Consider the following 23,862-nt stretch of genomic DNA (forward strand, 5'->3'; position numbering starts at 1 on the left):
AGTGCTCTGGGGGAAATTCATGATGCTGAGATTCATGAAAAGCAAAATAAGATTTATGAGTTGGGATTGGATGTGCCCACCAGCCTGGAGACACTTCCCGTCTGGTACCGAGGCATTGTTGGCATTTTTAGTGCCTTTGTTTCAGTCTTCAATCTCTGAACACATGAAGAAATATTAAAAGTTCTCAGGGCAAGGGTAGGGAAAAGCAGTCCACAAATCTCAAAGATATACATCAGCTCCAAAGCAAAACAGTATGGCGTAGAAGATTAAAAATTCAGAAACAGAGCACGTTGAACAGCTAGTTCTGGCTAGGTACCCTTGGCATTTTTCAGTTACTTCATGAGGCTCTGGGATTAAAAATCCATACGGTCATTGGGTGTGGAAGACCAACTGCAGATCAATGTACCCCATAACTATCATTCACCCCACCCCAGAGAATCACAGCATTATACAGTAAGAAAGTCAGGTTTTAATTATAAATCATTATTTCATTTTTAAATGAATTAAGCCTTTTTAAAGTTGTCAAAGGGGTAAAAAAAAAAAAATTGATTCTGACTCTCATATGGGTGGAGGCCCAGTTGCAGGCAGTTCAACTTGGAAGCTGTTACTTACATTCACCAGGGCGCAACCTCACACTGCCCCACCAGCCACCTGAGCATCTTCTAACTGCTTTCTTCCATCCTCCATCCGTCATCACAGACGGTTCTGTGGGAAATTACTGTCCCTCGTCAGAAGGAAAGCCAGGCAAGTAGCTGGTTATTGCACAGAGCTGAGAGGAAGAGTGGGAACTCCATCTCAAATACAAAAAGGTGAATCAGCAAGGCGGTACTGACACAAAGCACATCCAGGAGGTGAAGAGTTAACCTCTGAACGATTGTATGCCCCACTCTGCTGGGAGTACCAATAAGTGTATGAGTTGGTGCCAATTAGGGTGGCCCTTTCCTTGATGGGAACAGTCATCCCTTAGGAATTGGACTGTCAACATATTGGCCAGCCAGAAAAAAAAAAAAATGAAAAAGAGTCTGAGAAACTGTGGTAACCAAGTTTTGCTGGCACTTTTTAAAGAGGCGACTGGAGCTGCCATGGCCCTGTGGAGAATACCAATGAGCCTAGAGTATCCTGCAAAGAGAGGGCCTGAAGAATGTCCCTCCACTCAGCAGCTAAGGAAGAGTGCTCCTCATGGATTCCTGTAGGCCTAAGAAGCACTTAAACACTGCTGTGTGGTTCCTTGGGTTCAAAGACCTCACAAACACTCCTGACTTCTTCTTCTTAGGGTTAACGCAATTACATTTAGCACAACTGCCTGCAAAGTCAATGTTTTAAATTTTTTTTAAAAAAAAAAATTAAATTTAAAAAATTGGGCACCATTTTAAAATCTTGTTCTTAAATCTAAATGGTAAACAGTTTTAAAGTTCAATAGGAAACGTTTCAAGTGTTCTTGGATTCAAATAAATCCTTCCTACCCCTCCCTCTCATCAGAATTTATTTCAACTTTCAGGGAGCATATTTTTTAAAGGCTGCAAACACTGATGCACAATAATCAGTGTGCGACCATATTCTTAAAAATATAAACTCAGCCAGGTGTGGTGGTGTAAGCCTATAATCCCAGTGACAAGGGAGGCTGAAGCAAGAGGATCAAAAGTTCGAGGACAGCCTCAACAATTTAGTGAGATCCTCTCTCAAAGTAAATAAAAAGTACTGGGTGTATGGCTCAATGGTCAAGCACTGCTGGATTCAAGATTCAATCCCCAGTACCGAAAAGAGAAAACAAAGAGAGAGTGTAAACTCAATCTTTGTTATCTGAGAATACTTGAAACGGGAATAAAGTGCTCCTCTGAAATTCATACTCAACATTCTAAGTCCCTATTCTAATGAGAACTTTGTACTCATTGTCCTTGTCTTAAATACACAAATGAGACAACAAAGGTTTTAAAGCATAATCCATCTTCCCTCTGTATTTCTTCCTCATCATACTTCATTCTGGAAAAAAAAAAAAACCCAATTTGAAATGAGGTGGTAGGTGGAGAGACAAAGGAACCTATAGATATCCTATTATCTACTATCTTAACCAAAAATGTGTTATTATCACATTTTTGGTTAAGATAGCCAAACACACACTCATGATGGCAGCATGAACTGAGCATTATGATTAATCCAGTCCTATCCACCTGAGGTCAATTTTAAAAAAAAAAAAAAGTGCTGCTAATTGTTGGACCCTCTGAAAATTCAAGCTCCTTAGGCAGGGTCACTTTCAGGAGCATGTGACCTGTGCACTGGGCTCACTATTAAAAGGGCCCCACACTTTGGTTAATGTCCTGCTATTGCAATTTTGAAATCCTTCATATTTTTTGAGCAAAGAATCTTGCAATTCATTTTGTACCAGGACCGTCAAATTACATAGTCAGTCCTTATACTTGGTTTCCAACTATTGAATTTACCTACAATTCCTCCATCATTTTGTCCCCATCCAGTTTCTATATTTTTTAAATGTGCTACTTCTTACCCCAAAATTATTAATATAGCATCCAGATGAGAAGTCTGGAACCGTCTCATTATTTCCTATTTTGCCTTATTTTTTTATTATCCAAATCAGTGTTGCCTATGTTACAAATAGAGTTACAGTCACATATTGTGCTTCTTTTCACATTAAAAACTTCCAACAGAATTCATTGGCTATTTGACACTCAATTTTTTAAAAAAATGCATAGAAACCTAGATTGCAATTCATCTCAACTCCTGGATAAATACAAATCCATTTTCTGATAGGTGTCCAAATTCAACTACAACATGACAACAAGCAAGACAAATTTTCAGCATTTCTTTGTGGCAGGAAGATTTCAAATAAAGGTTTGGGGAAATTTTTTTGTTTGCAACCATAACTGGCTAAAGAAACATGATGTAAGTAAATGTTTTGCATTCCTGAAACGTTCCTGTGTCTATAGTGATCAGGTACTGAGAAGTTGATTTCAAGTTCAAATATAACTTAGCGATTGCCACATGGTGCAGAATCTTTCCACCCCTACACTCCAAAAACCCAATCAGACAAGTGGCCGTAATCTGACTCCTAGCACACTGAGAGCTGCGGGGCAGGCAATGAGAGCTGCACTCTGGCCAGGGAAGGCATGAGTGACAGACCCGCAGCAAGGCGGTGGGGGTAAGTCCTTCTTTGCCTTAAGGCAACAATGTGCAAGGCCAAAAGATGAAACTCTTTTGTTGCAGATATCTGTGCCTTCTTACACAGAATCTAGAAGGCAGCTCTGAGGTAGACGGGTGGTTCTTTTAAGTCTGAGCACTGAGCAAAATCAGAAGAGGAGGAGAGAGAAGGTAGAAGAAAAGGGATGCCTTTTAGCCAAATCCTCCACTGAAAGATTTGTGAGAGCATGGAGAAATTGCTCTCTGGAGGTAAATCTGTCTGTATTTTTTTCATCAGAAAAATTACTTACCCGGGGATTCAGCTGTCCAGGAGCGGATGAGACTGGGCATTCAACTAGAGAGTAATGTGTCCGGTTCACTACCACCCGGTCACATCAACAAGTCCTCTTTGTTCTGGGGCAAAAGAAGCAAAGCAAATTGTGTTGATCCATTTCCAGTGAGCGTGAACCTGTAAGAGAACATTAATGATCGTAAAGGGAGTTTGAGTGACACTGGAGAGCCCTCGCAAGGCCACAGGTACACACATGCCAGTGAACCTTAGGGTTCCCAGCCAACGGAGGCTGCTTACTCTGCCTAGAAGGAGATCAGATTTGTGGTGGTGTTGGTGGTGGGGGGTGTTGTTTTTGTTTTTGTTTTTCTGTTTTTAAAAAAAGGCTAAAAGCACCCTTAAGGAGTATATGTTTTGTTCTTTGAGTGTGGTGTTTTTTAATTTCTCTGGCTGATGAAAATTGGAAGCTGGAAAAGCAACTGAGTTTTTCAAATTAAGTCCCTGGAGAGGTAGACAGGTGTGTGCATGAGCAGGGACAGAACTCCTGGAGGGGCTGAAGCAAGGGGTAAAGGGGTGTCGCTGGAGGCTGGAGGCTGGCCTTCTCCAGGACCGCCTCTCCTGGGTGCTGGCCTGCACTGTTGAAAAGGGACTGTTTCCTGTTCACCCAGTTCCCTTCGCTTCCTGCTCTGTCCCCTTCTTTTCTCCCATTCAGTCCGGCCACACAGGACAGCACCTGGGGTAGCACCTTTGCCCTTTGGTCATCCAGCTACTGGTGAGTTCCAACGTGACTCTCACGACTGCCTTTTCAGTTTGTGAGTTCTCTGAGCTTCTCCCCCTGTGGGACAGCTTTCATGCCTCTCCTAGAGTGCCCTCGCTGGCCCGTCCCCAGTGCTGTTTTCATCTCCTGACACTCTCTTCCTCTAGGGAGGGTAATGTCAGTGACATCCCAGCAGGGGTTTTTCATAATCACACGATTTACTTAGAGGAACTCACCTGGGCAAGGGACGCTTGGGGTATGGCTGGCTCTTCCCTTTCTGAAGCCAGTCCTTCCTTTATCCTGCCACCCAGAATTGGGCAGATAATGGGTTTCTTTTTCCAAGTTGGAAGCAAAGCCTCATATCAAACCAGAGGCTGAGGGGAGGTGCTAAAGGTGAAGGGAAAGTCCCCCCCAACCCCATCTGCTGCCTATTTCCTTACTGCCTTCACAGAACACAGGCTCCTGGGGACACTAAGTGATGGGGGGGGGGATTAGGAACCCACCATGTATCAGGGGGAGAAGCTGTAAAAGTTCTAATCTCTTGTAAGTACTGGGCATCTTTGCCTAACCTTTTGCTGTCCTCTGTGGTTAGATTCTTTGCTAAATGCTTCCTATACTTTTTTGCTCTCATGATTATCACAGGTGAGGGAGAAGAGCAAATGTGTCAGCTAACGGGGTAACTGGGGTCGCTGTCCTCCCAAAGGGGTATCTTCGGACACTTTTTGCCAGAGAGGGCTGGATGTCAAGAAGACCCCAGGGGGAAAAAAAAAATTCTTTCTTTAGAGCCTTCTGCTCTGAAGACCAGTGTCCCCTGCCACACCCCCTTTTCCTAGTCCTGAACTCTGAGCTCTGCCCCCTGCGGGCAGCCAGGTAACCAGAGCGCAGCTTTCTGCCTTCCCAGCCGCCAGGAGCCCCTTTGGGTTACCTGAGGGGGACATGGAACCCTAGGAGGGGCTGCCAGTCCTCTCCTAACCTTTCAAAAGCATCGTCACCCCCTACTTCCCCTTGCCTCTGCACCGGTCCCTGCAGACCCAAGGCGTGTGCAGGTTCACTTGGCCGTGACCCCGCCCTGCGAGAGGCGATCCAGGCTCCCCTGGGGCCTGGGTTGTCACGTTCTCATGCACAGTGTCCCTGGGCAGGCTCCGCTCCAGGCTCCCCGGCTCCTCCTGCTGGCAGCTGGCTCCCTCCTGGCGCAGGAAAGAGGAGGGAGGGAGTGTCCCTGTCCCAGCCAGGTCTGTTCGCACCACGATGCCAGTCACCTTACTGAGACCTTCTCCTTCCACTAATTTACCTCTCAAAACACGGTCTTAGGCAGTCCTGGCTCCCTAGCTGGCCTCCCCTAAATCCACCTGCTAGGAGGAGGCGGACCGCTCTACAAACCTGTCTCAAAAGGTCATCTTGAAGCTACAAAGTTCAAAGCTAAAACAGACTTGCCTGGTTTTCTGCTTTATGTTCAGAATATAAATAGCATACAAGTAGCACAAATTTTAACTTTTGTCTAAGGGCATTAACTATTTTATTCTTAATATTTTAAGCAATGTGGGAGACTGAGATAGGAGGATAGAAAGTCCAAGGCCAATCTGAAAACCCTGTCTCAAAATAAAAAATAAAAAATAAAATAAAGGCTGAGGATGTAGCCCAGTGGTATAACCCCCCTGGGTTCACTTCCCAGTACCAAAAAAAAAAAACCTTTTAAGGAACTTTGAATTTAGACAATTTCCTTTCTAAGAATAATGCAAATGAATAGTATTTGAACATTAAATCAAAGGAGACTAGAATAAGGAGAACTTGACCATCACAGAGATTTTCTAGAAGCATTCTTTCTTGGTTTGCCAATAAAGGTTGGCAGCCCCTCTCTGCAAGACTACAGGCCCTGCCCCTCACCTCTAAATTTATCAACTCCTCCAACTGAAAGGCTGGTTTGGTGACTTCTGACTCCCCTTTGTTTTTCCTTTCAGTAAGTGTGGACCTCTGTGTAGAAGAGAGAGCATCATGGTGGCCTTCAAGGGGGTGTGGACTCAGGCTTTCTGGAAAGCAGTCACAGCGGAATTTCTGGCCATGCTTATTTTTGTCCTGCTCAGCCTGGGCTCCACCATCAACTGGGGTGGAGCCGAGAAGCCCTTACCTGTGGACATGGTTCTCATCTCCCTTTGCTTTGGACTCAGCATTGCCACCATGGTGCAGTGCTTTGGCCATATCAGCGGTGGCCACATCAACCCTGCTGTGACTGTGGCCATGGTGTGCACCAGGAAGATCAGTATCGCCAAGTCCGTCTTCTACATCGCAGCCCAGTGCCTGGGGGCCATCATTGGAGCGGGGATTCTCTACCTGGTCACACCTCCCAGTGTGGTGGGAGGCCTGGGAGTCACCACGGTAGTCTCTTAAACTCTTCTTTGCAGACTAGGACTCCCCAGTGCTTTCAGACTCTGATGAATGACACTCTAGTGGCCAAGAAACATTCATAAAATTGATAGCTCTTGAATGACTTGAAAATAGCCGAGTCTCGGTAGCACAACCATGATTTGGGTTTTTTTCTTCTCTCTCTATCCCGATATCTGTACTGATTATATATTTATCCTAAGGCATTTACAATTATTTGTTTATTCGGTTGCAGAAGAAATTATTTTATTTCCTCTCATGTTCATGAGATTTAAAATGATCTCCATGAAGGGTCACACTTGAAAAAACCAAATTGAGCCAGGTACAGTGGCGCACACCTGTAATCCTAGCACCTTGAGAGGCTGTGGCAGGAGGATCGAGAGTTCAAAGCCAGCCTCAGCAAAAGCCAGGCGCTAACCAACTCAATGAGACTCTGTTCTAAATAAAATACAAAAAAGGGCTGGGGATGTGGCTCAGTGGTTGGGCGCCCCTGAGTTCAATCCCTGGTACCAAAAACAAAAACAAAAGCAAATTGACATTTGATCCTTGTTTTGTTCTTCACTGATTAGGAATAGCATTTGTTATCTCAGAACCAAGGTTGATTTTATATACACACACACTCCTTAAGTTTTAATTGAGATATATATTAATTCATCTAAACTTAATAAATGGATTTAATCATTGCTAATAAAATTGTCTCTCAAGAAAGTCTTTAATAAGTGCAGCAGTGGCACATTTAGCTTCCTTTGTAGAAAAGAAAATTCAGCACAAACTCCTACTTAGTCTTTATAAAAGTAATTATCTTCAACAGCCCAAAATGAGTGTAAGTTTATTCCTTCTTTTTGGAAGAGGGAAAGGTCAGAGGTCTCCACTGGAGATGGGGTAGAAGATTCAAATTAACGATTATTTTCTATATAGAAAAGAACATGCCTTTCATAATGATTTGTAGTCAGAGAAATGTATTCTTGCTTCACTTCCAATGAAATGTTTTTTCTCTCTTCAGGTTCATGGAAATCTTACTGCTGGTCACGGTCTCCTGGTGGAGTTGATAATCACATTTCAGTTGGTGTTTACTATTTTTGCCAGCTGTGATTCCAAACGGACTGATGTCACTGGTTCAATAGCTTTAGCAATTGGATTTTCTGTTGCAATTGGACATTTATTTGCAGTAAGTTTCCAAGTCCATTTAAATAATTGATCCATCTCATTTATCCTCACACTAGAGCTGGCCCAAAGAGGTTGTGTTTTACAGCTATAGCTCTTTAGAATCCTGCCTTGTCCATTTTAGGTGGTCATTTTTGCCAACTATGTGATAAGAATGTTGATGTAGTAGCTTAACATCTTGAGGTTCTTCTGACTCCACAAAGAATATAGCAAATTGCACGGGATCTGCTTGCAGCCTTCTTTCAGCTATGTCTGACCCTGCTTTCTTTTTTTTTCCTATAGATCAATTACACTGGTGCCAGTATGAATCCAGCCCGATCCTTTGGACCTGCAGTTATCATGGGAAATTGGGAAAACCACTGGGTAACCATCATGTGTACAATTCCTGTCTTCTTAGAGTTGAGGATAATTATCCACGAGGCTTTCTTTTTTCATTATCTGACTCACTTGTTTCTGTTGCATTTCCCCCAACTTTGACTCTGGCTTTATTGCATCTTTCATAAAGACTAAAGAAAGTTTAGCACAGATCTGCTGCAAAACATCTCATCTTATATCTCTTCTGGGCCTGCAGTAATAATCTTTCTTTTGAATGCTAGTCTGAGCACTGTATCTGACAGGCTGCAGCAGAATACACCGCACAGGGAGGTCGCCTATGTGGAACAAATTAGAATGAGAATGGTGTGATAAATATGGTGTTTAAATAATTGAAAGAAAAGCGTTCCCAGAAATAACAGAAAATAAATTTATTTGAAAAATTAAAAAGAAAGAAATATTTAAAAGCACCATCCTTATCAAAAATATTTACCTTTTTTGTTTACAAAAGCATAACCCAATTAATAGTATGCGAGTTGGAAGCATTTGAACTACAGATGGTGCAGAATAAATGGTACAAATGTTTATGCTATTATCACCATAATCATAGCTGGAAAAATAAATGACTCTCAGAAAAGGCACGCTTTTCAATCTCAAGTCTAACCTACTTATTAATGAGGTGGCAATGGTTCCAAAGAATTGTGAGCTCCATATGTAGATACCATGATCAAATTTGTTTCCATTGGAATTTACAGCAAAGGAATTTAAATCCAGTAAGTGAGTCATGAGGCCTTCATGAAAGCCATTCATACATTGACTCAGAATAACCAATATAAATAGAGACGTTTGTAAGCCAACCTAAATTGGGACATTTATTGTCATTCATATGTTGCCAATATTATTTTACATTTTTTTAAAAATTCATGAATATAGCAGAATATATTATTTGGGTTTTAATCTTATGCATATGGTGATTACTGACCTAGTCACACTCACTCCACTGTGGTGTAACATTGCAAAGAAAATATTGCACAGTTGCTACATGTATTTGCTTTATAAAAAGTGTACAGAGTTTTAAAAAGTAATTTGTAATATTAAATAACAATATGAGAGCTAGTGTTCAAAAGCAGAATTTTGGACATGACCATGCAAAGACTTGGCCAACAATGCCATTTTTAAGATTGGTCAGGCTGGGGATGTGGCTCAAGTGGTAGTGCGCTCGCCTGGCATGCGTGGGGCACTGGGTTCGATCCTCAGCACCACATGAAAAAAATAAATAAAATAAAAAGATGTTGTTCCACTGAAAACTAAAAAATAAATATTAAATAATTCTCTCTCTCTCTCTCTCTCTCTCTCTCTCCCCCCCCCTCTTTAGAAAAAAAAAAGATTGGTCATTTTGCCACTGATATTTCCATTTACATCTCAAAAGATTTGCTATTTTATGACATCAACCTTACTAAAAATGAATGTCCACTTATGGAAGTAGTTATGTGAAATTTAAAATCAATTTAAGGTACCTTTGTAGACTAGAAATACCATCAAATTACAAACTGTGATTTTTGTTTAACAACATAATTTTCGTTTTCTTTACACTTCTACATATTTTCTATATTTTTTGCACAAAAAAAAACCCTGCAAAATTTAAAAAGTCACTTTAAAGTACATATTCCTTCATTTTGGAATAGTGACTTAGCACTGAGATTTGTTTACTTTTGAGAACATGCAGCTAGCTGTGCCCTTCATAGGTGTTTTGGGAAACAGTAACAATTATTTAGCATTGCCTGTTCTCCTGTGGGATTTGGAGCCTTGAACTGGCACTAATCTAATGAGCTCTTGCCAAAGGAACAAAGAGCAAAGACACTTAGAGGAGGTCTCTCATTTCTCCTTTAGAGGGCATGTAGAAGATAAAGTCACCCACAGGCTTTTCACATTCAGGATAAGGAGCTTGGTTCTTCTAGTCAATCTATGCAACAGTTTCCCTGTTAAGAACATGTGTTCAGTCTCAGCTAAAAGCTTGAATTTTCTTTAGATTTCACAAGGAGGCTGCTAGAAATGATTAATTTCCAGAGGCTGTTTTAAGCAAGAAACATTTATCACATTTTTGTTCAAGTGAAAGAAGTATTGTATAGTAGAAAACCGTATAATGGTTCAAAAGAGAGGTTTGAAGTTAGACCTGAAATTATAGCTCAACCACTTGCTAAGCATGAAATCTTAAGCAAGTTTCTTACCCTCTCAGACTGTCTGTTGTCTTCTCTATAAAATGCAGATATTAATAATAAAATCTATCTCAAAGGTTACTGTTAGAATTAAATGAGGTGATACAAGAAAAGTGCCAATTACAGCAGCTCAGAAAGAGGGTTCAACTAACAGGATTTGTTTTCTAAGTGAACCTGTTGAAAGTGCATCTAATACCCTACAGCATATCTATTCTCTGAAACAATTGTTGTGGTTCATTCAGACTCAAAACTTAGTTTATTCAAGGCATATAAGTGATATGATAAAAGCTTCATTTATTGCATTTCTGCAAAATTGCTCGACTGTGACTAGCTATCATCCATAAATACAGTCTCTATTCACCAAGCCTCCATGGAAAGGAGAACTCTCTACAATAAGAGAAATGAATAAACCATGGGTTTTTTTTTATTAAATCAAATCACTGGATTTTAAAGAGAAAAAGTAAGGAATGTGAGAAAAATAATAACATAACCAGTATAGTCGCCTACGTCTTTAAATTATCTAAGAAGCATAGGATGGTGCTGGTTACTATAAACTGGGACCTATTAAATACTTTATCAGGATTATTTCATTTAATCTTCACATTATGTCTGTATTAGTATAATCCCCACTTTGCAGATGAGGAAATTAAGGCATAAGAAATTAAGCCACAGATGTAAGCACTCACAAAATTACTAAGTGATAGAACTGGGATTCTATTTGCCATGCTCTACTGAATAACTAAAGCCCCAAAAGATTAAACTGTACTATGATCTTGATTATGCAGAAAACCAAAGTAGGAGGGCAATACTGAGTAAATAAGAGAATTACTCTCCAGAAATTCCTTTTTTTTTCTAATTTAGTTGAAAAATTCCTAGTGTTTTTATTTAAACAATTATCAGAAGATGGGAAAATACAATTAATGAAAGGAAGACAAGAGAGGAAATAAATTTTGTCTTCCATTCAAATGTTATTTAATAATTTATGAATTTCTATTGTGGATTGGGCGTATGTTCTTAGTTCCTTGTAAATTCCCCTCATTTTTATGTATGACACGTTTTCTCTCTTTAATTTAACCCAGCTGAATTCTGTACTCATGAGTTGTTCAACAGAAAAGCTTTCTTTACTCACACTCTATCCTTTTCCATCTTTCCCCCAGATATACTGGGTTGGACCAATAATAGGAGCTGTCCTCGCTGGTGGTCTTTATGAATATGTCTTCTGTCCAGATGTTGAACTCAAACGTCGTTTTAAGGAAGCCTTCAGCAAAGCTGCCCAGCAAACAAAAGGAAGCTATATGGAAGTGGAGGACAACAGGAGTCAGGTGGAGACCGAGGACTTGATTCTGAAACCTGGAGTGGTACATGTGATTGACATTGACCGGGGAGAGGAGAAGAAAGGGAAAGACCCATCTGGAGAGGTATTGTCTTCAGTATGACTAGAAGATAGCACTGAAAGCAGAAGAGAACCCTTAGAACGGTCCTCAGATTTCCTTCCACCCATTAAGGAGACAGATTTGTTATAAATTAGACATGTGCAGATTTGTTATTTCATGTCATATTACTCAGTCTAAACAATAAATATTTCGTAATTTACCAAGGAGGAAAGGAAGAAATCTATTGTGAATTTCAAAAAAAGAGAAGACTTTTTGGAACTATATATCTAGCTTACCTAGGTATAGAGTTTTTTGAACTTTCATTAATAACCTATTTAAAATGTATATCAAGATTGGGCTAAGTCTTGCCTTACAAAATATATAGACACACCTATCAGATTATTTCTCCTTTACCAGAACTTGATATTGACAATTCTCACTTGAATTTATTCCATTAAATTGAGTTGAATAATGACAAAATGCAGAATGTCACAGGGTCATGCAAACTTGAGATAAAATACATCAAGGTTTTTTTTTTATGGGCAATCTCTTATTTATAAACTACCTCGGCAAAAGGATATTAACAAGGATCATTGTTAATTGTTTCCATTCATATTGCAAATACTGACTTTCAAACCCAACTCCAATTTATTATAATCCTTCCTCTTCCTCAGTATCCAAGGTAATGTGGAACTAAAGTCCAGAAATTGGAAAAGAAAAACATTCTGAAATCCTGCATATTTATTAGTTTCATCTAATAAAATATCCCAACCATAAGAGACACCTATTTGGATTCAGAACAAGCATATTTATGAAATCTTAATGGGGGTGGGGAAAAGTTATCATCATGCAAAAATCACAAAGCAAAAGGAAATCTGTATTCTGGTATCAAATGGTTGATCTGTTTTCAGTGCACATCCTCAAATGCACCACACAAGTTAACAATCTAAACTTTTAACCACTAAACCACTTTGCTTTTTTTTTTTTAGTTTATTGGTAAAACTGGGGGTTTTGTTTGTAATTTTGATTATCTCTATGTAAACATTAGCAGAGACAAAGTTTTGACAACAAGATTTTAACTAGTTGGTATTTTATTGGTTATGAGTCCTGAGTCCTGCTCACTCTAGAAAGTGTGGATTTGTTCTGCCCAGGCCCAACTCTGTTGCTCCCTCACTTCTTGTGACATTTCTTCATAATCTTTACTGCAAGTGCAATGATATTTGAGTGAATTAAAATGTATGACAGACAAGGCAGGACATGGCGGCAGCATAGGAAGGTGACAACATCTAAACAGTTAGTTTTCAAAGCTATTTGACAAACCTTTCATTTGTAGAGATATTGTACCTAAGATGTCTTTAATATATTTTTATTACTGACCAGTTTACTTGTTAAAAATAATTTGTTTTTCCTGCACTTCTTTGCTTTTTGTTCGTAGAATGTTCTCTGAAAACCCCAGTTCCTATCCTCTTAACTGTCTAGTCTAGACTTCATCTTAGACAAAGAGCGGCAAATGTCAATTTCACTGAACAAAAGCTGGTAGTAGAAAAGCAAAGACCCATCACTGCGAGGAATGGCTTGTAAATAGCTCCTAACCAAGGGCTTTCTTCTCCCAAGATAGTTCCAACCGTGTGTCTCCTTTTAGTGTTAATGGCAGTTGTGTGTCTGTGGCTGCGAGATAATGGACCACTATTAAACCTGATTCTCTTTGGTGCTAAGAAAGAGTGATGCTCAAGATTCCCCCCAGCATCCCCAAGCCAGTGTGATGCCTGCAAGTGCCCCTGGCATATTTCACAGCAGGTGCCTACAGCACAGGTCCTTTCCTCAGGGGCACAGGGCAGGGCCACACCACACACTATGCCAGGGACAGGGTGGCACCCATGGAAACCAGGGTGCAAATCTCCCAAAGGTGGCTTATGCCCATTATTTCAAATGTTTGCACAATTTACCACTAAAGATTTAAGATCAGGGTGGTTCAAAAGGTAATACCAACCATCAGCAAACATGTCAGTTCAAAAATAAATTTAGTTAACAAGGAATAAACAGATTTCCGAATACGCTTACAAAATACTGGTTTATTATCATTTTTATTCTGCCATATGGTTTACTACATGTGCACTTACTTTTACACTCACTTCCAATTTTGGCATTCAATAAGTTAGGGATTTAAATAGAAGAGTGAATGATGTTTTTGTAATTTGTTTCCTAGCAGCTAGCAGAGCACCACACACATAGTAGGTACTCAAAACATGTGTGTGAATTAATAAAAAGGTATAAATCTCATATGAGGCTTAAGAATGCAGATAATTTCCTTTTCATCTTCATTTTGCTCAATGTTTAATAAAAGCATGATTCCCTATATTACTGAAGTAAGGCAATATAAACATGGAAATCATAAAGTGTTTTTTGCATTCTTCCTACATTTAGGGTAGGAAGTGAATGAAAGCTTATGCGCTCCTTTTCCCTGCATGTGAGACAACATATTTTGTATTTCACTCAAGGCTCTGCCAGTAAAAAGTAATGAAATTGTACCTTTCTAATGACATCTATGCAGCAGGGGTCTGCTGCCTTGTAGATGGCACCAAATTATCCAAGTGTATTAGCAGACTACGGGCTTTTTCCTTTAATCCCTTCTTATTAATGAAGTGCATAGTGCTGTTCCCAAGAGACTACAGCTGACAGATACAGAGAGAAGAGATCAGAGAGGAAAAAAAAAAAAAAGGAAGACATAAATGAATTATACCCAGCCATGGAACAATGCCAACTGCCTCTTCCCTCGGGAAGAGCACACAAACACCCCCAAATCAGAAGGTGCTCCCTACACTGAAAATGCAGAGTTGATCAAAATGGGGGGAAAAAAAGAGTCTTTCTTTTTTTTAAGTATTTGAGGCTTTCTTAAAAACTTAAGAGCCCCAATTGTGAATGTATATCTCCCCCTGTTGAAGCTGACATTTTCTTTGCAAAGTCCTAAGCTTTTTATACTTGGAAGAAACTATTTTCTGGCCTCTAAATAGTTGTTCCTGTCATTTGACACTTTCCATAAGTTCTCATGAGCATTTTTCTGCTGTAGCTCAGAGGCACCACTTGGAGCTGCTGCCCAGTGTTAAGATTTTACAAGATTAGAAATATTTGGAAAGTACATATGATGGAAATGAGCTGTCTGTTTTATTGGAGTTCTGATTCCAAACAGCATAGAATATTCTTCTAGACCACGAATCCAGGCAACATGTGCATTGGTTGAAACTCCGTAACAATAGGGAAACTCCTAAATGAAATAACAAATGCAAATGCTAAAATTAATCCTGGCAACGTCCTTTGTGGCAGCATGTGGCTACCATCCCCACACAGATAAACTGCCTCTGTAACAACTGAAGATGGCAGTCTGGGCTGAGCAGACAATCTCATCCAAAAAAATACAAAAGCCAATATAAATTCTTTGCCTATGCACCACATAATATGTGAATTCGGAATATTTTATACCTGATGGTAATTGTGTCTTCCCTAATAAGTTAATGGCATGAAAGTTATCTGGAAAATGTGGTTATACTCTGGAAAGTGTAATGTAACAAGAATCACTTTCTTTACCTCAAATTTTGTGAGCTTGCATTTGTGTTTTAATACTTTTCCAATCACTGAAACGGCGCTGACTTTTGAACCCTGTGATTCCGAATTGAATTAAATAGAAGTCATTTAATTCAAGAATCAAAAACCGTGGCCACTCACTTTTCCAAATGGCTACTGATAGCCTGTGAAAATACATATCAGGTAAATATTATACAGTATGTGCAGTGAACACTAAATTGAAAAGCAGTTACAGCGTTACCTGTTTATGTTGAAAATCAAAGCGCTAAAAACTACACCTAATTTATACAACCATTAGGATGTATCTCAATATTCTCTTCAGGATTAATTAAACCAACATGCAATTTATGAATATACATAAATTATTTATCACTTTTATGACCCCAATCACAATAAAATTGTAATTCACGATGAAGTAAGGAGAATAGACTGAACATATGGTTATATTCACAGTTATTTATTAACTGAAATGTTATTCCAACATTAGAGCTAATGTTAAAAAGATTTCAACTGTAATGTCTAATATTTGGAATAATCTATTAAAATGATAGCATGGTGGTTGACTTCCACAAATCATGTTGCATCTCATACTACTCAGCTTGTGCAAATAAACTTTCAAATGTTTTAAAGGTAAACTTGTGTCTAATGGTGTTCGAAAATCCATTCATAGTTTTTGCAAGTTAGAGTTGATGAGATTCCTTTAAACTAAATAGGAGGTTTAGGTATTTGGGTGTAATTAGCACCAAATGAAATGGTGGCAGAATCCACAAGATCAAATGTAGTTTTTTGAAAGCCTGCAGAGTGCACACTGTGGTAGGCCCTGATATAGTCAGCGAAAATTATGCTTTCGCAGACTTAATTCAGGATGTCTGCATCTATGCAAAATGGACCATGGGATTTCAACTATCATTTCAATGAGCCTAAGAGTGAAAACTCAACTGCTGCTAGTATCGCTAAATAAATGATCCATCCGCAGGGCACTTGGCAGATTCTGCCTACCCAGATGGATAATGTAGGCTCCATGAGTACTGGTTTGCCCTCTTGGGTTCTTGGTTTGAGGGCCTTCTCAATTTTGAGAGGTTATAGATGCTCAGTAAAGGACCGAGGATAATCATTAATGTAAGGTGCAACCTATCCGACGGAGTATCAATGATGCCTAGGAGCCAGTACCTCTCAGCGATTGTGATATTGGAGTGAAGTTATTCGTGTAAGTATCTGTCTCTTTCGCCAGAGTCTAAACTCCTTAAGGGCTAACACTGTGTTTTATTGTCTTTCCCATTCTCGTGCCCAGCCTTAGTCACTGAGGCTTGACATTTCACTCAGTAAGTTCTTGTTGCTGGGCGTGGTGGTACACTCCTATAATCCCAATAACTTGGGAGTCTGAGGCAGGAGGATCACAAGTTCAAGGCCAGCCTCTGCAACTTAGTGATAATTTCAATAACTTCACAAGACCCTGTCTTAAAATACAAAATTAAAAAAAAAAAGGCTGGGGTTATGGTTCAGTGGTAAAATGCCAATTACCCAAAAGACAAAAATAAAAATAAATAAGCTCTTGTTGTATGGATAAAGAAATTAATGACTGTCTTACAATCATTAGGAAATGCCACAAAACACTATTCTTCAATCTAGGTTTGTTTTTGTTTTTGTTTTTGCTACATGATTGTATGGTAAATATTTGAATTCTTATAGTTGCAGGTAAGATCCCAAAATTAGCTGAAACACCAAAGAAAAAGAGAAATACACACAAAGAATAAAACACTAATTGGATTTCTGAAATTTATACCCAGTGTGTAAGCAACAAGACATATTTTCATTGCTCTATTTAGACAATGCCCAGATGTTAGATGGAATTTAGCTCATTGAGTATTTCAGCAAGAAAACTATTTTAACAAGCATGGAAAGCTGGAGATATAATATCAGACTGCTTTTAGATAATTACCCTGCTTGGAAACTGTCCAAAAGAATACATCACCTGAATTAATTCTTAATATTTTTCAGTTTTTCCACTTCTTGTTTGGGTTTAAGGAGACATTGAGTACCCTGAAAAGCTGAGCTGAGTTCTTCTACCTCCACATATTCAGAAGTCTCTGAGAAAGCAGGACCCTGATGTTTATAACCTTTTTGCATATCACAAGGATAGCACATGGCTAGTGTACAGTCAATGGAAGGTACATGGATGCATGGATGGGTGGAGAGAAGAAACACTCTGATCTAGAGGTATTACTTTAATCTGAGAGCAAAAGGAAATCATAACCTGTATTCCTTTTTCCCCCTTCAAGATCCACTTTACACAGAAAAGCTATGGATTATGAAAATATTAACCAAGGGTAAGAAAGGAAGAAAAAAATGAATTAATTATAATGATTATCAGTTATTAGCACATATATACGGGGCCTTAGCATCGTTCAGTATCATTCTCGATCATTATAAAGCATGTATTACTATCATTCCCATTTCCAAAGATAAAGAAACCAAGGGTCAAGGGCAATAAGTAAATTACCCCAAATCATATCTAATAGCATAGCAGAAACTGGAACCCCAATTAATCCCAATCCCCCACATAATTCCCCTAAATCACACAAAGTTCTCCCAATCATCTATCAACCTTATTTACCATTGGCCACATTTCCCTTCAATAAAAAATTCTTATTATAGAGACTCCTCATTGTACCACACCACCATGAGAAAATAAATTAATTAATAAAATACTGCAGCCCTAGAGGGGGTGTTACAGACTTTAGAAAAAATATCAGATAAGAGATGGGGGATGGGGTTAATGTTACTATGGATTTACTTGGAACTTCAGATAATTTAGGAAATGGAGGGTTTTTTTTTTTTCTTAGGAAAATATCATCCAAGACCACTATTTAAGATTTTTTCACTGGATCCAGGAAAGACTCAAAGACTCAAAGTTGAGGATTAATTGCATATTTGCATATTTGCTCAATCTTCTGCATTTTAATAATAACAATGTAGCTTTCCATTGTCCAGCATCTATTCTGCGCTCATAGGAACCTTATGAGGTAAGCAGTGCTCATAATACTGTAGGTATGTTCCCTGTTTTACAAATGAGGAACAAGTCTAAAGGTAGATAACTTCTTCAAAGTCACAGGGCACTTGTGTGATAGAAATGGCATGGGAGGCCAGGCAGCCTGCTCTCTGCTCTCAGCCACCACCCTGCAGGGTCTCTGTGCTGGGCTGTTTGTGGGTGCCAGTAGTGCCAACTTTCATTATCTGCTTTTTTCCAAGCCTTTGATTTTTCATATCCAATGGAGATTGCAATACACTGGAACCTTTCAGTTGTTGCCGACCTAATCTGTGATTATCATTTCCACCACCTCTGAAGGAAGATTTAAACGCTCAAGTGCAAATGCCACAAAAATAAATCAGCAAAACTCACAGTGTAAGTTTATTTTTGAAAAGGACTTGAATGCTGAAGAAAACTCTCCGCTCACTAATTATGAGCAAAGGTGGGACAGAAAACTCTTACACAATATATCCTCCACAATTTGCTCAAAACTAGTTCTTTAATTTACCTAATTGGACAATTTCTCTTTACCCTTCATTGAGGCTTAATCCCTCATCCCAATTTGCATTGTCAATAAGTATATTAATCCTTATAAACCTATTAATCACCCAATCCACATGGACTCGAGTGCCCATTTTGTTCACGGATCTGTAGAGGATTCTAATAAATTAAATATATTTATCACACATCTATTTGTTTTTGTGAAATATTAATAAGGACATCAGTAAATGTGTTTGGCAATAATCTGAGCTACTGTATGACTACTTACCTCAACCAGCCTGTAGAGTTAAAAGACTGCTTATATTTTATTTAAAAAAAAAAATAAAACAAAGCAAAGGTATTTTTTGAGTGGGTGAAATTGTAACCTTGTCACACTGGCAACAAGTTTGGGAAATAATTGGATGGAATGACTGTTATCAGTACTTTCTCCTTCAATAAGAAAAAGATTTGTCTGTCTAAAATAAGACTGAATATACCTATTACCTCCTTGTTTCTAGACTGCAGGACTGTAGCCTCAGTCCCAAAATATGTCAACTCCAGACTGGCAAAAGACACAATACATAAATAAATCTTTAAAAATGTATTACCAATGACAATGGAAAATTATTTGCTTAAATTTTAGGCTCCCAGAGGGGGAAAAAGAAAAAAAAAGGAAGAGGGAGAGAGAAGGACACTAATTGTTCAGTAACAGTGAAATAGGCAGAGAGGGTCTCCTAGCTCTCCTGCCCCCATCCCCAGAGCAGGAATTACTAAAACAGCAATTGCCCCTGTACAAGGAAAAGTCCCCGTGCTAAATCAGCATGCTCTTGTCATCCTCTATTGTAGTTAGTGCCCCAAAGAGAATTGGGCTATGCATCGTCTTTGACAAACATAAACCCTTATCTCAATTTTAATTGTTAAAATGTCAGGGCAAGAGAAATAGTTAGCACTTCCTGTAGGACGAAAGGACTCACTACATCTTGATTTTCAGCCATGAAAGCAAAAGCAAAGCAAAGCCTCCCCCTTTTCTTTCAAGAAATCTAGTCCCTAAAATTTATTTCTTTAAAAAAAAAAAAAAGGTTATGAGGCTAAATCTCATGGTTCCTGGAAATACTTCACCATATTAAGCTACTCCAAGGTTTCAATGTCAAAACTTATCACAAAGGACTTGAGTTTTATCTCGTTGTTCCAAAAGCTGATATTATGGAAACAGTAGAACTGAAGAATGAGAGCAGCTGAGATTTCTCTAGTGACCTGCAATAAGGAAGAGTTGAGAAATACCAATATAGATTATTCAGCCCTGTGGTGTTGGTACATTGTGGTTAAATCATTCATATTCTTTGAACTCAAATAAAAAATCCTCATCAAACAATGATGACATTTTCATCTCATCAAAGTTTAATCATAAGAGTATTGTAATTCTGATTTTCTTCACCTCAGTTCAAATTGAAAGTAATTGTCAGACGTCATTTTAATTCTAACCATTACATCCATTCTTCCATGTTCTCCCTCATATTATTATGGTCCATTTTCTTTTCTAAAAGGCATGTCATTTTTTTCCTATTATTCAAGCAGTTTTAAAAGAATTTTGTCACCTACTTATAAATAGTACACTTAAGGCTCATTTTAAAACACATTTGAGATAACAAATTAACATGAATGGAGAAATTTTCCTTGAAACACTGAGAGACATGAGTGGTAATAAGTTCTCACTATTGAATTGTTTGATGTTGGGAAACCACTTAATTGCCTGAACTCTTGATTATTTAAAAAAAAAATTGAAGCAAACCCCATTACAGGCTTGAAATGCACAAAAGCACAGAGGGAAATACATACTTGTTAATTTTCTTCCATTTGGGGCTTAGGGGGAAAAAAATTGTTTTATTTCCAAATATCCTGGAACCTAACCTGAGAAAGAAAGCAAGTTTACCCTATTGAGAGAGAGTGGGTAGATTCCTTCCTTTGGAATAAGGAGTCCTAATCACCACTTTCAGGGATATATGGAAAGCCAGTGTGTTTGTCAGCTTTTCACTACTATGACAAAGTAACCTGAGAAAAACAACTTAAAGGAGGAAAGATTTATTTGGATTCATAGTCTCAGAAGTTTCAGTCTAAAATGGGATAGCTCTATTGCTTTGGTCCTAAAATGAGGCAGAAAAATCATGGTAGCAGGAGCATGAGGTAGAGCAAAACTGCTTCGTGGTAGTAAGGAAACAGAGAAAGAGAGAATGTAGAAGGGACCAAGATCAAGGAAGGCCTGGGCATGCCCCCACTGACCTCCCTCTTCCAACTAGGCCCCTCTTCCTACAGCTTCCACCACTCCCCAATAGTCCATTCAACCCCTCAATGGATTAATTGATTGATTACATCAGAACCCTCATGAATCAGTCACTTTCCAAAAGCCCCACTTCTGAATATTGCTGCCCTGGGGACCAAGCCTTCAGCACATGAGCCTTTGGTGGACATTCCAGCTCCAAACCATAATAGCCCACAACAAAATCTGAAAGGGCTACAGGGATTTGGGATATGTATGTGGCTTCTTCTATATTTTCCACAAGAGACATGTATTGCTTCCAGGATCAGAGGGGACAAAAATGAATGATATATTTAAAGAGACCTAAGAGGTCTCATTTAAATATGTGGGCCAGAGAAGGACAAAGAGTACATAATGTGGGGTCGGCCATCAGAGTGCAGTGTCCCTGCAGACACCAAAATCTGCAGGTGCTCAGTCTCTTTATAAAATGACATAGTGTTGGGGCTGGGGTGCTGACTCAGTGGTAGAACGTTTGCCTAGCATGTGTGAGGCACTGGGTTCAATTCTCAGCAGTGCATATAAATAAATAAAATAAAGGTCCATTGACAACTTAAAAAATTAAAAAATTAAAAGCAGGCTATAAAAAAAATGACATAGTGTTTGTATGTGACCCACACACATCCTCCCATGTGCTTTAAATTGTCCGTAGATTACTTATAATGCCTAATACAATGTAAATGCTCTGTAAGTAGCTGTTTTTCTGTATTTTTAGATAATAATGATAGAGACAAAGTGTGTACATGCTCAGTACAGATGTAATGTTTTTAAAGTATTTTCAATCCTCCATTGGCTGAGTCCCTGGATATGGACTGTATGATTTGGAAAGCCTACTGTAATTCCATTGCCCTCCTCAGTGGCTGGTCAAAGAAATGGCCTGAAAATAATTCATTGACTGTCATTTGAAAAAATACTCCCTATTCTTAAAAGGGGGTTATGATAGATTTATTGTGAAGTTGACCATCATAGTTAAAACCTCTTGTTTGTGTGTACCTTTTTTTTTTTTTTTTTGATAACTGGGATTGAACTCAGGGGCACTCAATGATGGAGCCACATCCACAGCCCTATTTTGTACTTTATTTAGAGACAGAGTCTCACTGAGTTGCTTAGGACCTCGCTTTTGCTAAGGCTGACTTTGAACTCAAGGTCTTCCTCCCTCAGCCTCCCGAGCCACTGGGATTACAGGTGTGCACCACCATGCCTGGCCTGTGTATACCTTTTAAATATAACATTGCTGTTCTTTCCAATCGCGGGTTGAAACCTACTCCCAATCCCTTGAATTCGGACTGGCCACCTTGCTTTGATGAACAGGTGGTGCCCTGTGGGCCTCTAGGCCTCAAGAGTTCTTGAAGTTTCAGGTCTCATCTCCTTGGGAAACGGCCTTGAAACTGCCACTTGGGGAAGCCCAATGTAGTCAACTGGGGAATGAGAACTCATAGATCAGAGAAGCCAGCTGCCCAACCATCCAGCTGAGGCTTCAGGGAATAGGGCTATCTTAGACCATCCAGCCCCAGGTGGCCACACAGCCAACTGCAAGTGAATGAGTCCACGATAGAGCCGCAGCAGAATTTTCCAGCTGAGACAAACCCAAAATGCCAACTTACAGAATCATGAGCAGGTAAAACAGTGGTGGTTTTAGAATGTGAAGTTTAGATGGGGTAGGTTTTGATGCAGTAATGAATAACGGATAGACACAAGGACATGTCCAGCCTTTGGAGGTGGGTGTGTGGAAACAGTACCTGGGCTGTTGCTGCCATTCTGACTCAGACCTGTCACTTGAGAAGAGCAGAACCGAAAGAAGAAATGAACTTGACCTTTCACAGTGTCACTGAACTGCTGAATTAAACACCCTACCTCCAGACACCGTGGTGTGTAGCGAAACAGTAAAATTCCCCATGGTTTAAGTTCTTTTGAGTTTTTTTTCTTGCTTGAAGAGAAAAATATCCTTCATTGGATTTTCATCGATCTTAGGATAAAATTGAAGCCTGTTCATGATCTGGTCCCTGCTCATCCCTCATTCCTCTTCCTTCATATTTCAATATCGACCCCTTTCTCCTCCTCCTACTTCCCTGCTGATCAAACTTGAACTTGGTTCAGTTCCTCAAATGAGCCATGCTCCCTGCCCACCACCCCCTCTCTGTCTTTACATGTCCTATTTTTCCTTCTTCTTTCTGAACTCTCTATTAAACCACTCACAATGCCTTCACTTTGATTTTCACTGTTATAAAAAAATGTATATGGTTAAAATAACACTTATTTAAATAGTTCTACAACATTTGCCCAACTGTGTCCACCCATTTTCCCCTCCTCCCATAACGTCAACCACGTTCACCTATTGTAACTAAATATTTTGGTAATTACCTCTATGTTTCTAAATAATAGATTTGTGCTGCCACTTGCTGATTTTGTTAGCTCTTGGTTTTAGACATTTATCTATTGACCTGACACTCTTAAAGAAGATTTATTGTCTTTCCTTGCTTGTTTCCTACACACGAATATATACATACATGCCAAATCTCGAATTTAACCTTGATTTCTTGTTTTCCTTGCATGAGTTTGTTTTCCCTGAAGCTATAAATAATCTTGCATGAGTCTGTTTTTCCTGAAGCTATAAATAATAAGGTCTTTTCCTTAATTTTTATGTATTTACAGTTCAATTCCCAAATTCTTCATCAATTATCTAAAGTTCCTCTTAATATGTTCAGATATAGCGAGAACTCTATCAGTTTTAGTTACCTAAAGAAGCTTCTTCAGCCGCCACAGTGGTTGCACACCTGTAACCCCAGCTACTCAGGAAGCCGAGGCAGGAGGGTCACCTGTTCAAGGCCAGCCTAGGCAACTT

At 39.2% G+C, this 23,862-nt stretch overlaps 1 protein-coding gene and 1 long non-coding RNA gene across 5 annotated transcripts; one reads left to right on the forward strand and one right to left on the reverse strand.

The window, feature by feature from the left end:
- Nucleotides 1-446: 446 nt before the first annotated feature.
- LOC144369830 (uncharacterized) lies at nucleotides 447-5,679 on the reverse strand. Its single transcript, XR_013429619.1, has 3 exons — nucleotides 4,415-5,679; nucleotides 3,444-3,601; nucleotides 447-1,980 (listed from the first exon to the last, which is right to left on the reverse strand). It is a non-coding gene; the product is annotated as an uncharacterized LOC144369830 (long non-coding RNA).
- Nucleotides 3,043-15,836, forward strand: Aqp4 (aquaporin 4). 4 transcript variants are annotated; one of them, XM_021728932.2, is made up of 5 exons: nucleotides 3,043-3,154; nucleotides 6,137-6,551; nucleotides 7,561-7,725; nucleotides 8,004-8,084; nucleotides 11,407-15,836. In XM_021728932.2, the coding sequence occupies exons 1-5, from the start codon at nucleotides 3,123-3,125 to the stop codon at nucleotides 11,683-11,685; spliced, it is 972 nt and encodes a 323-aa protein (XP_021584607.1). In that variant the 5' UTR covers nucleotides 3,043-3,122; the 3' UTR covers nucleotides 11,686-15,836. The 4 variants fall into 4 exon arrangements, with proteins under 4 accessions (XP_021584607.1, XP_040130113.1, XP_013215661.1 ...); XM_040274179.2 differs by lacking the exon at nucleotides 3,043-3,154 and adding an exon at nucleotides 3,218-3,402; XM_013360207.4 differs by lacking the exon at nucleotides 3,043-3,154 and adding an exon at nucleotides 3,580-3,669.
- Nucleotides 15,837-23,862: the final 8,026 nt, after the last annotated feature.

Source organism: Ictidomys tridecemlineatus, chromosome 13 (genome assembly GCF_052094955.1).
Source record: "Ictidomys tridecemlineatus isolate mIctTri1 chromosome 13, mIctTri1.hap1, whole genome shotgun sequence".
In the NCBI taxonomy this organism is placed as follows: domain Eukaryota; kingdom Metazoa; phylum Chordata; class Mammalia; order Rodentia; family Sciuridae; genus Ictidomys; species Ictidomys tridecemlineatus.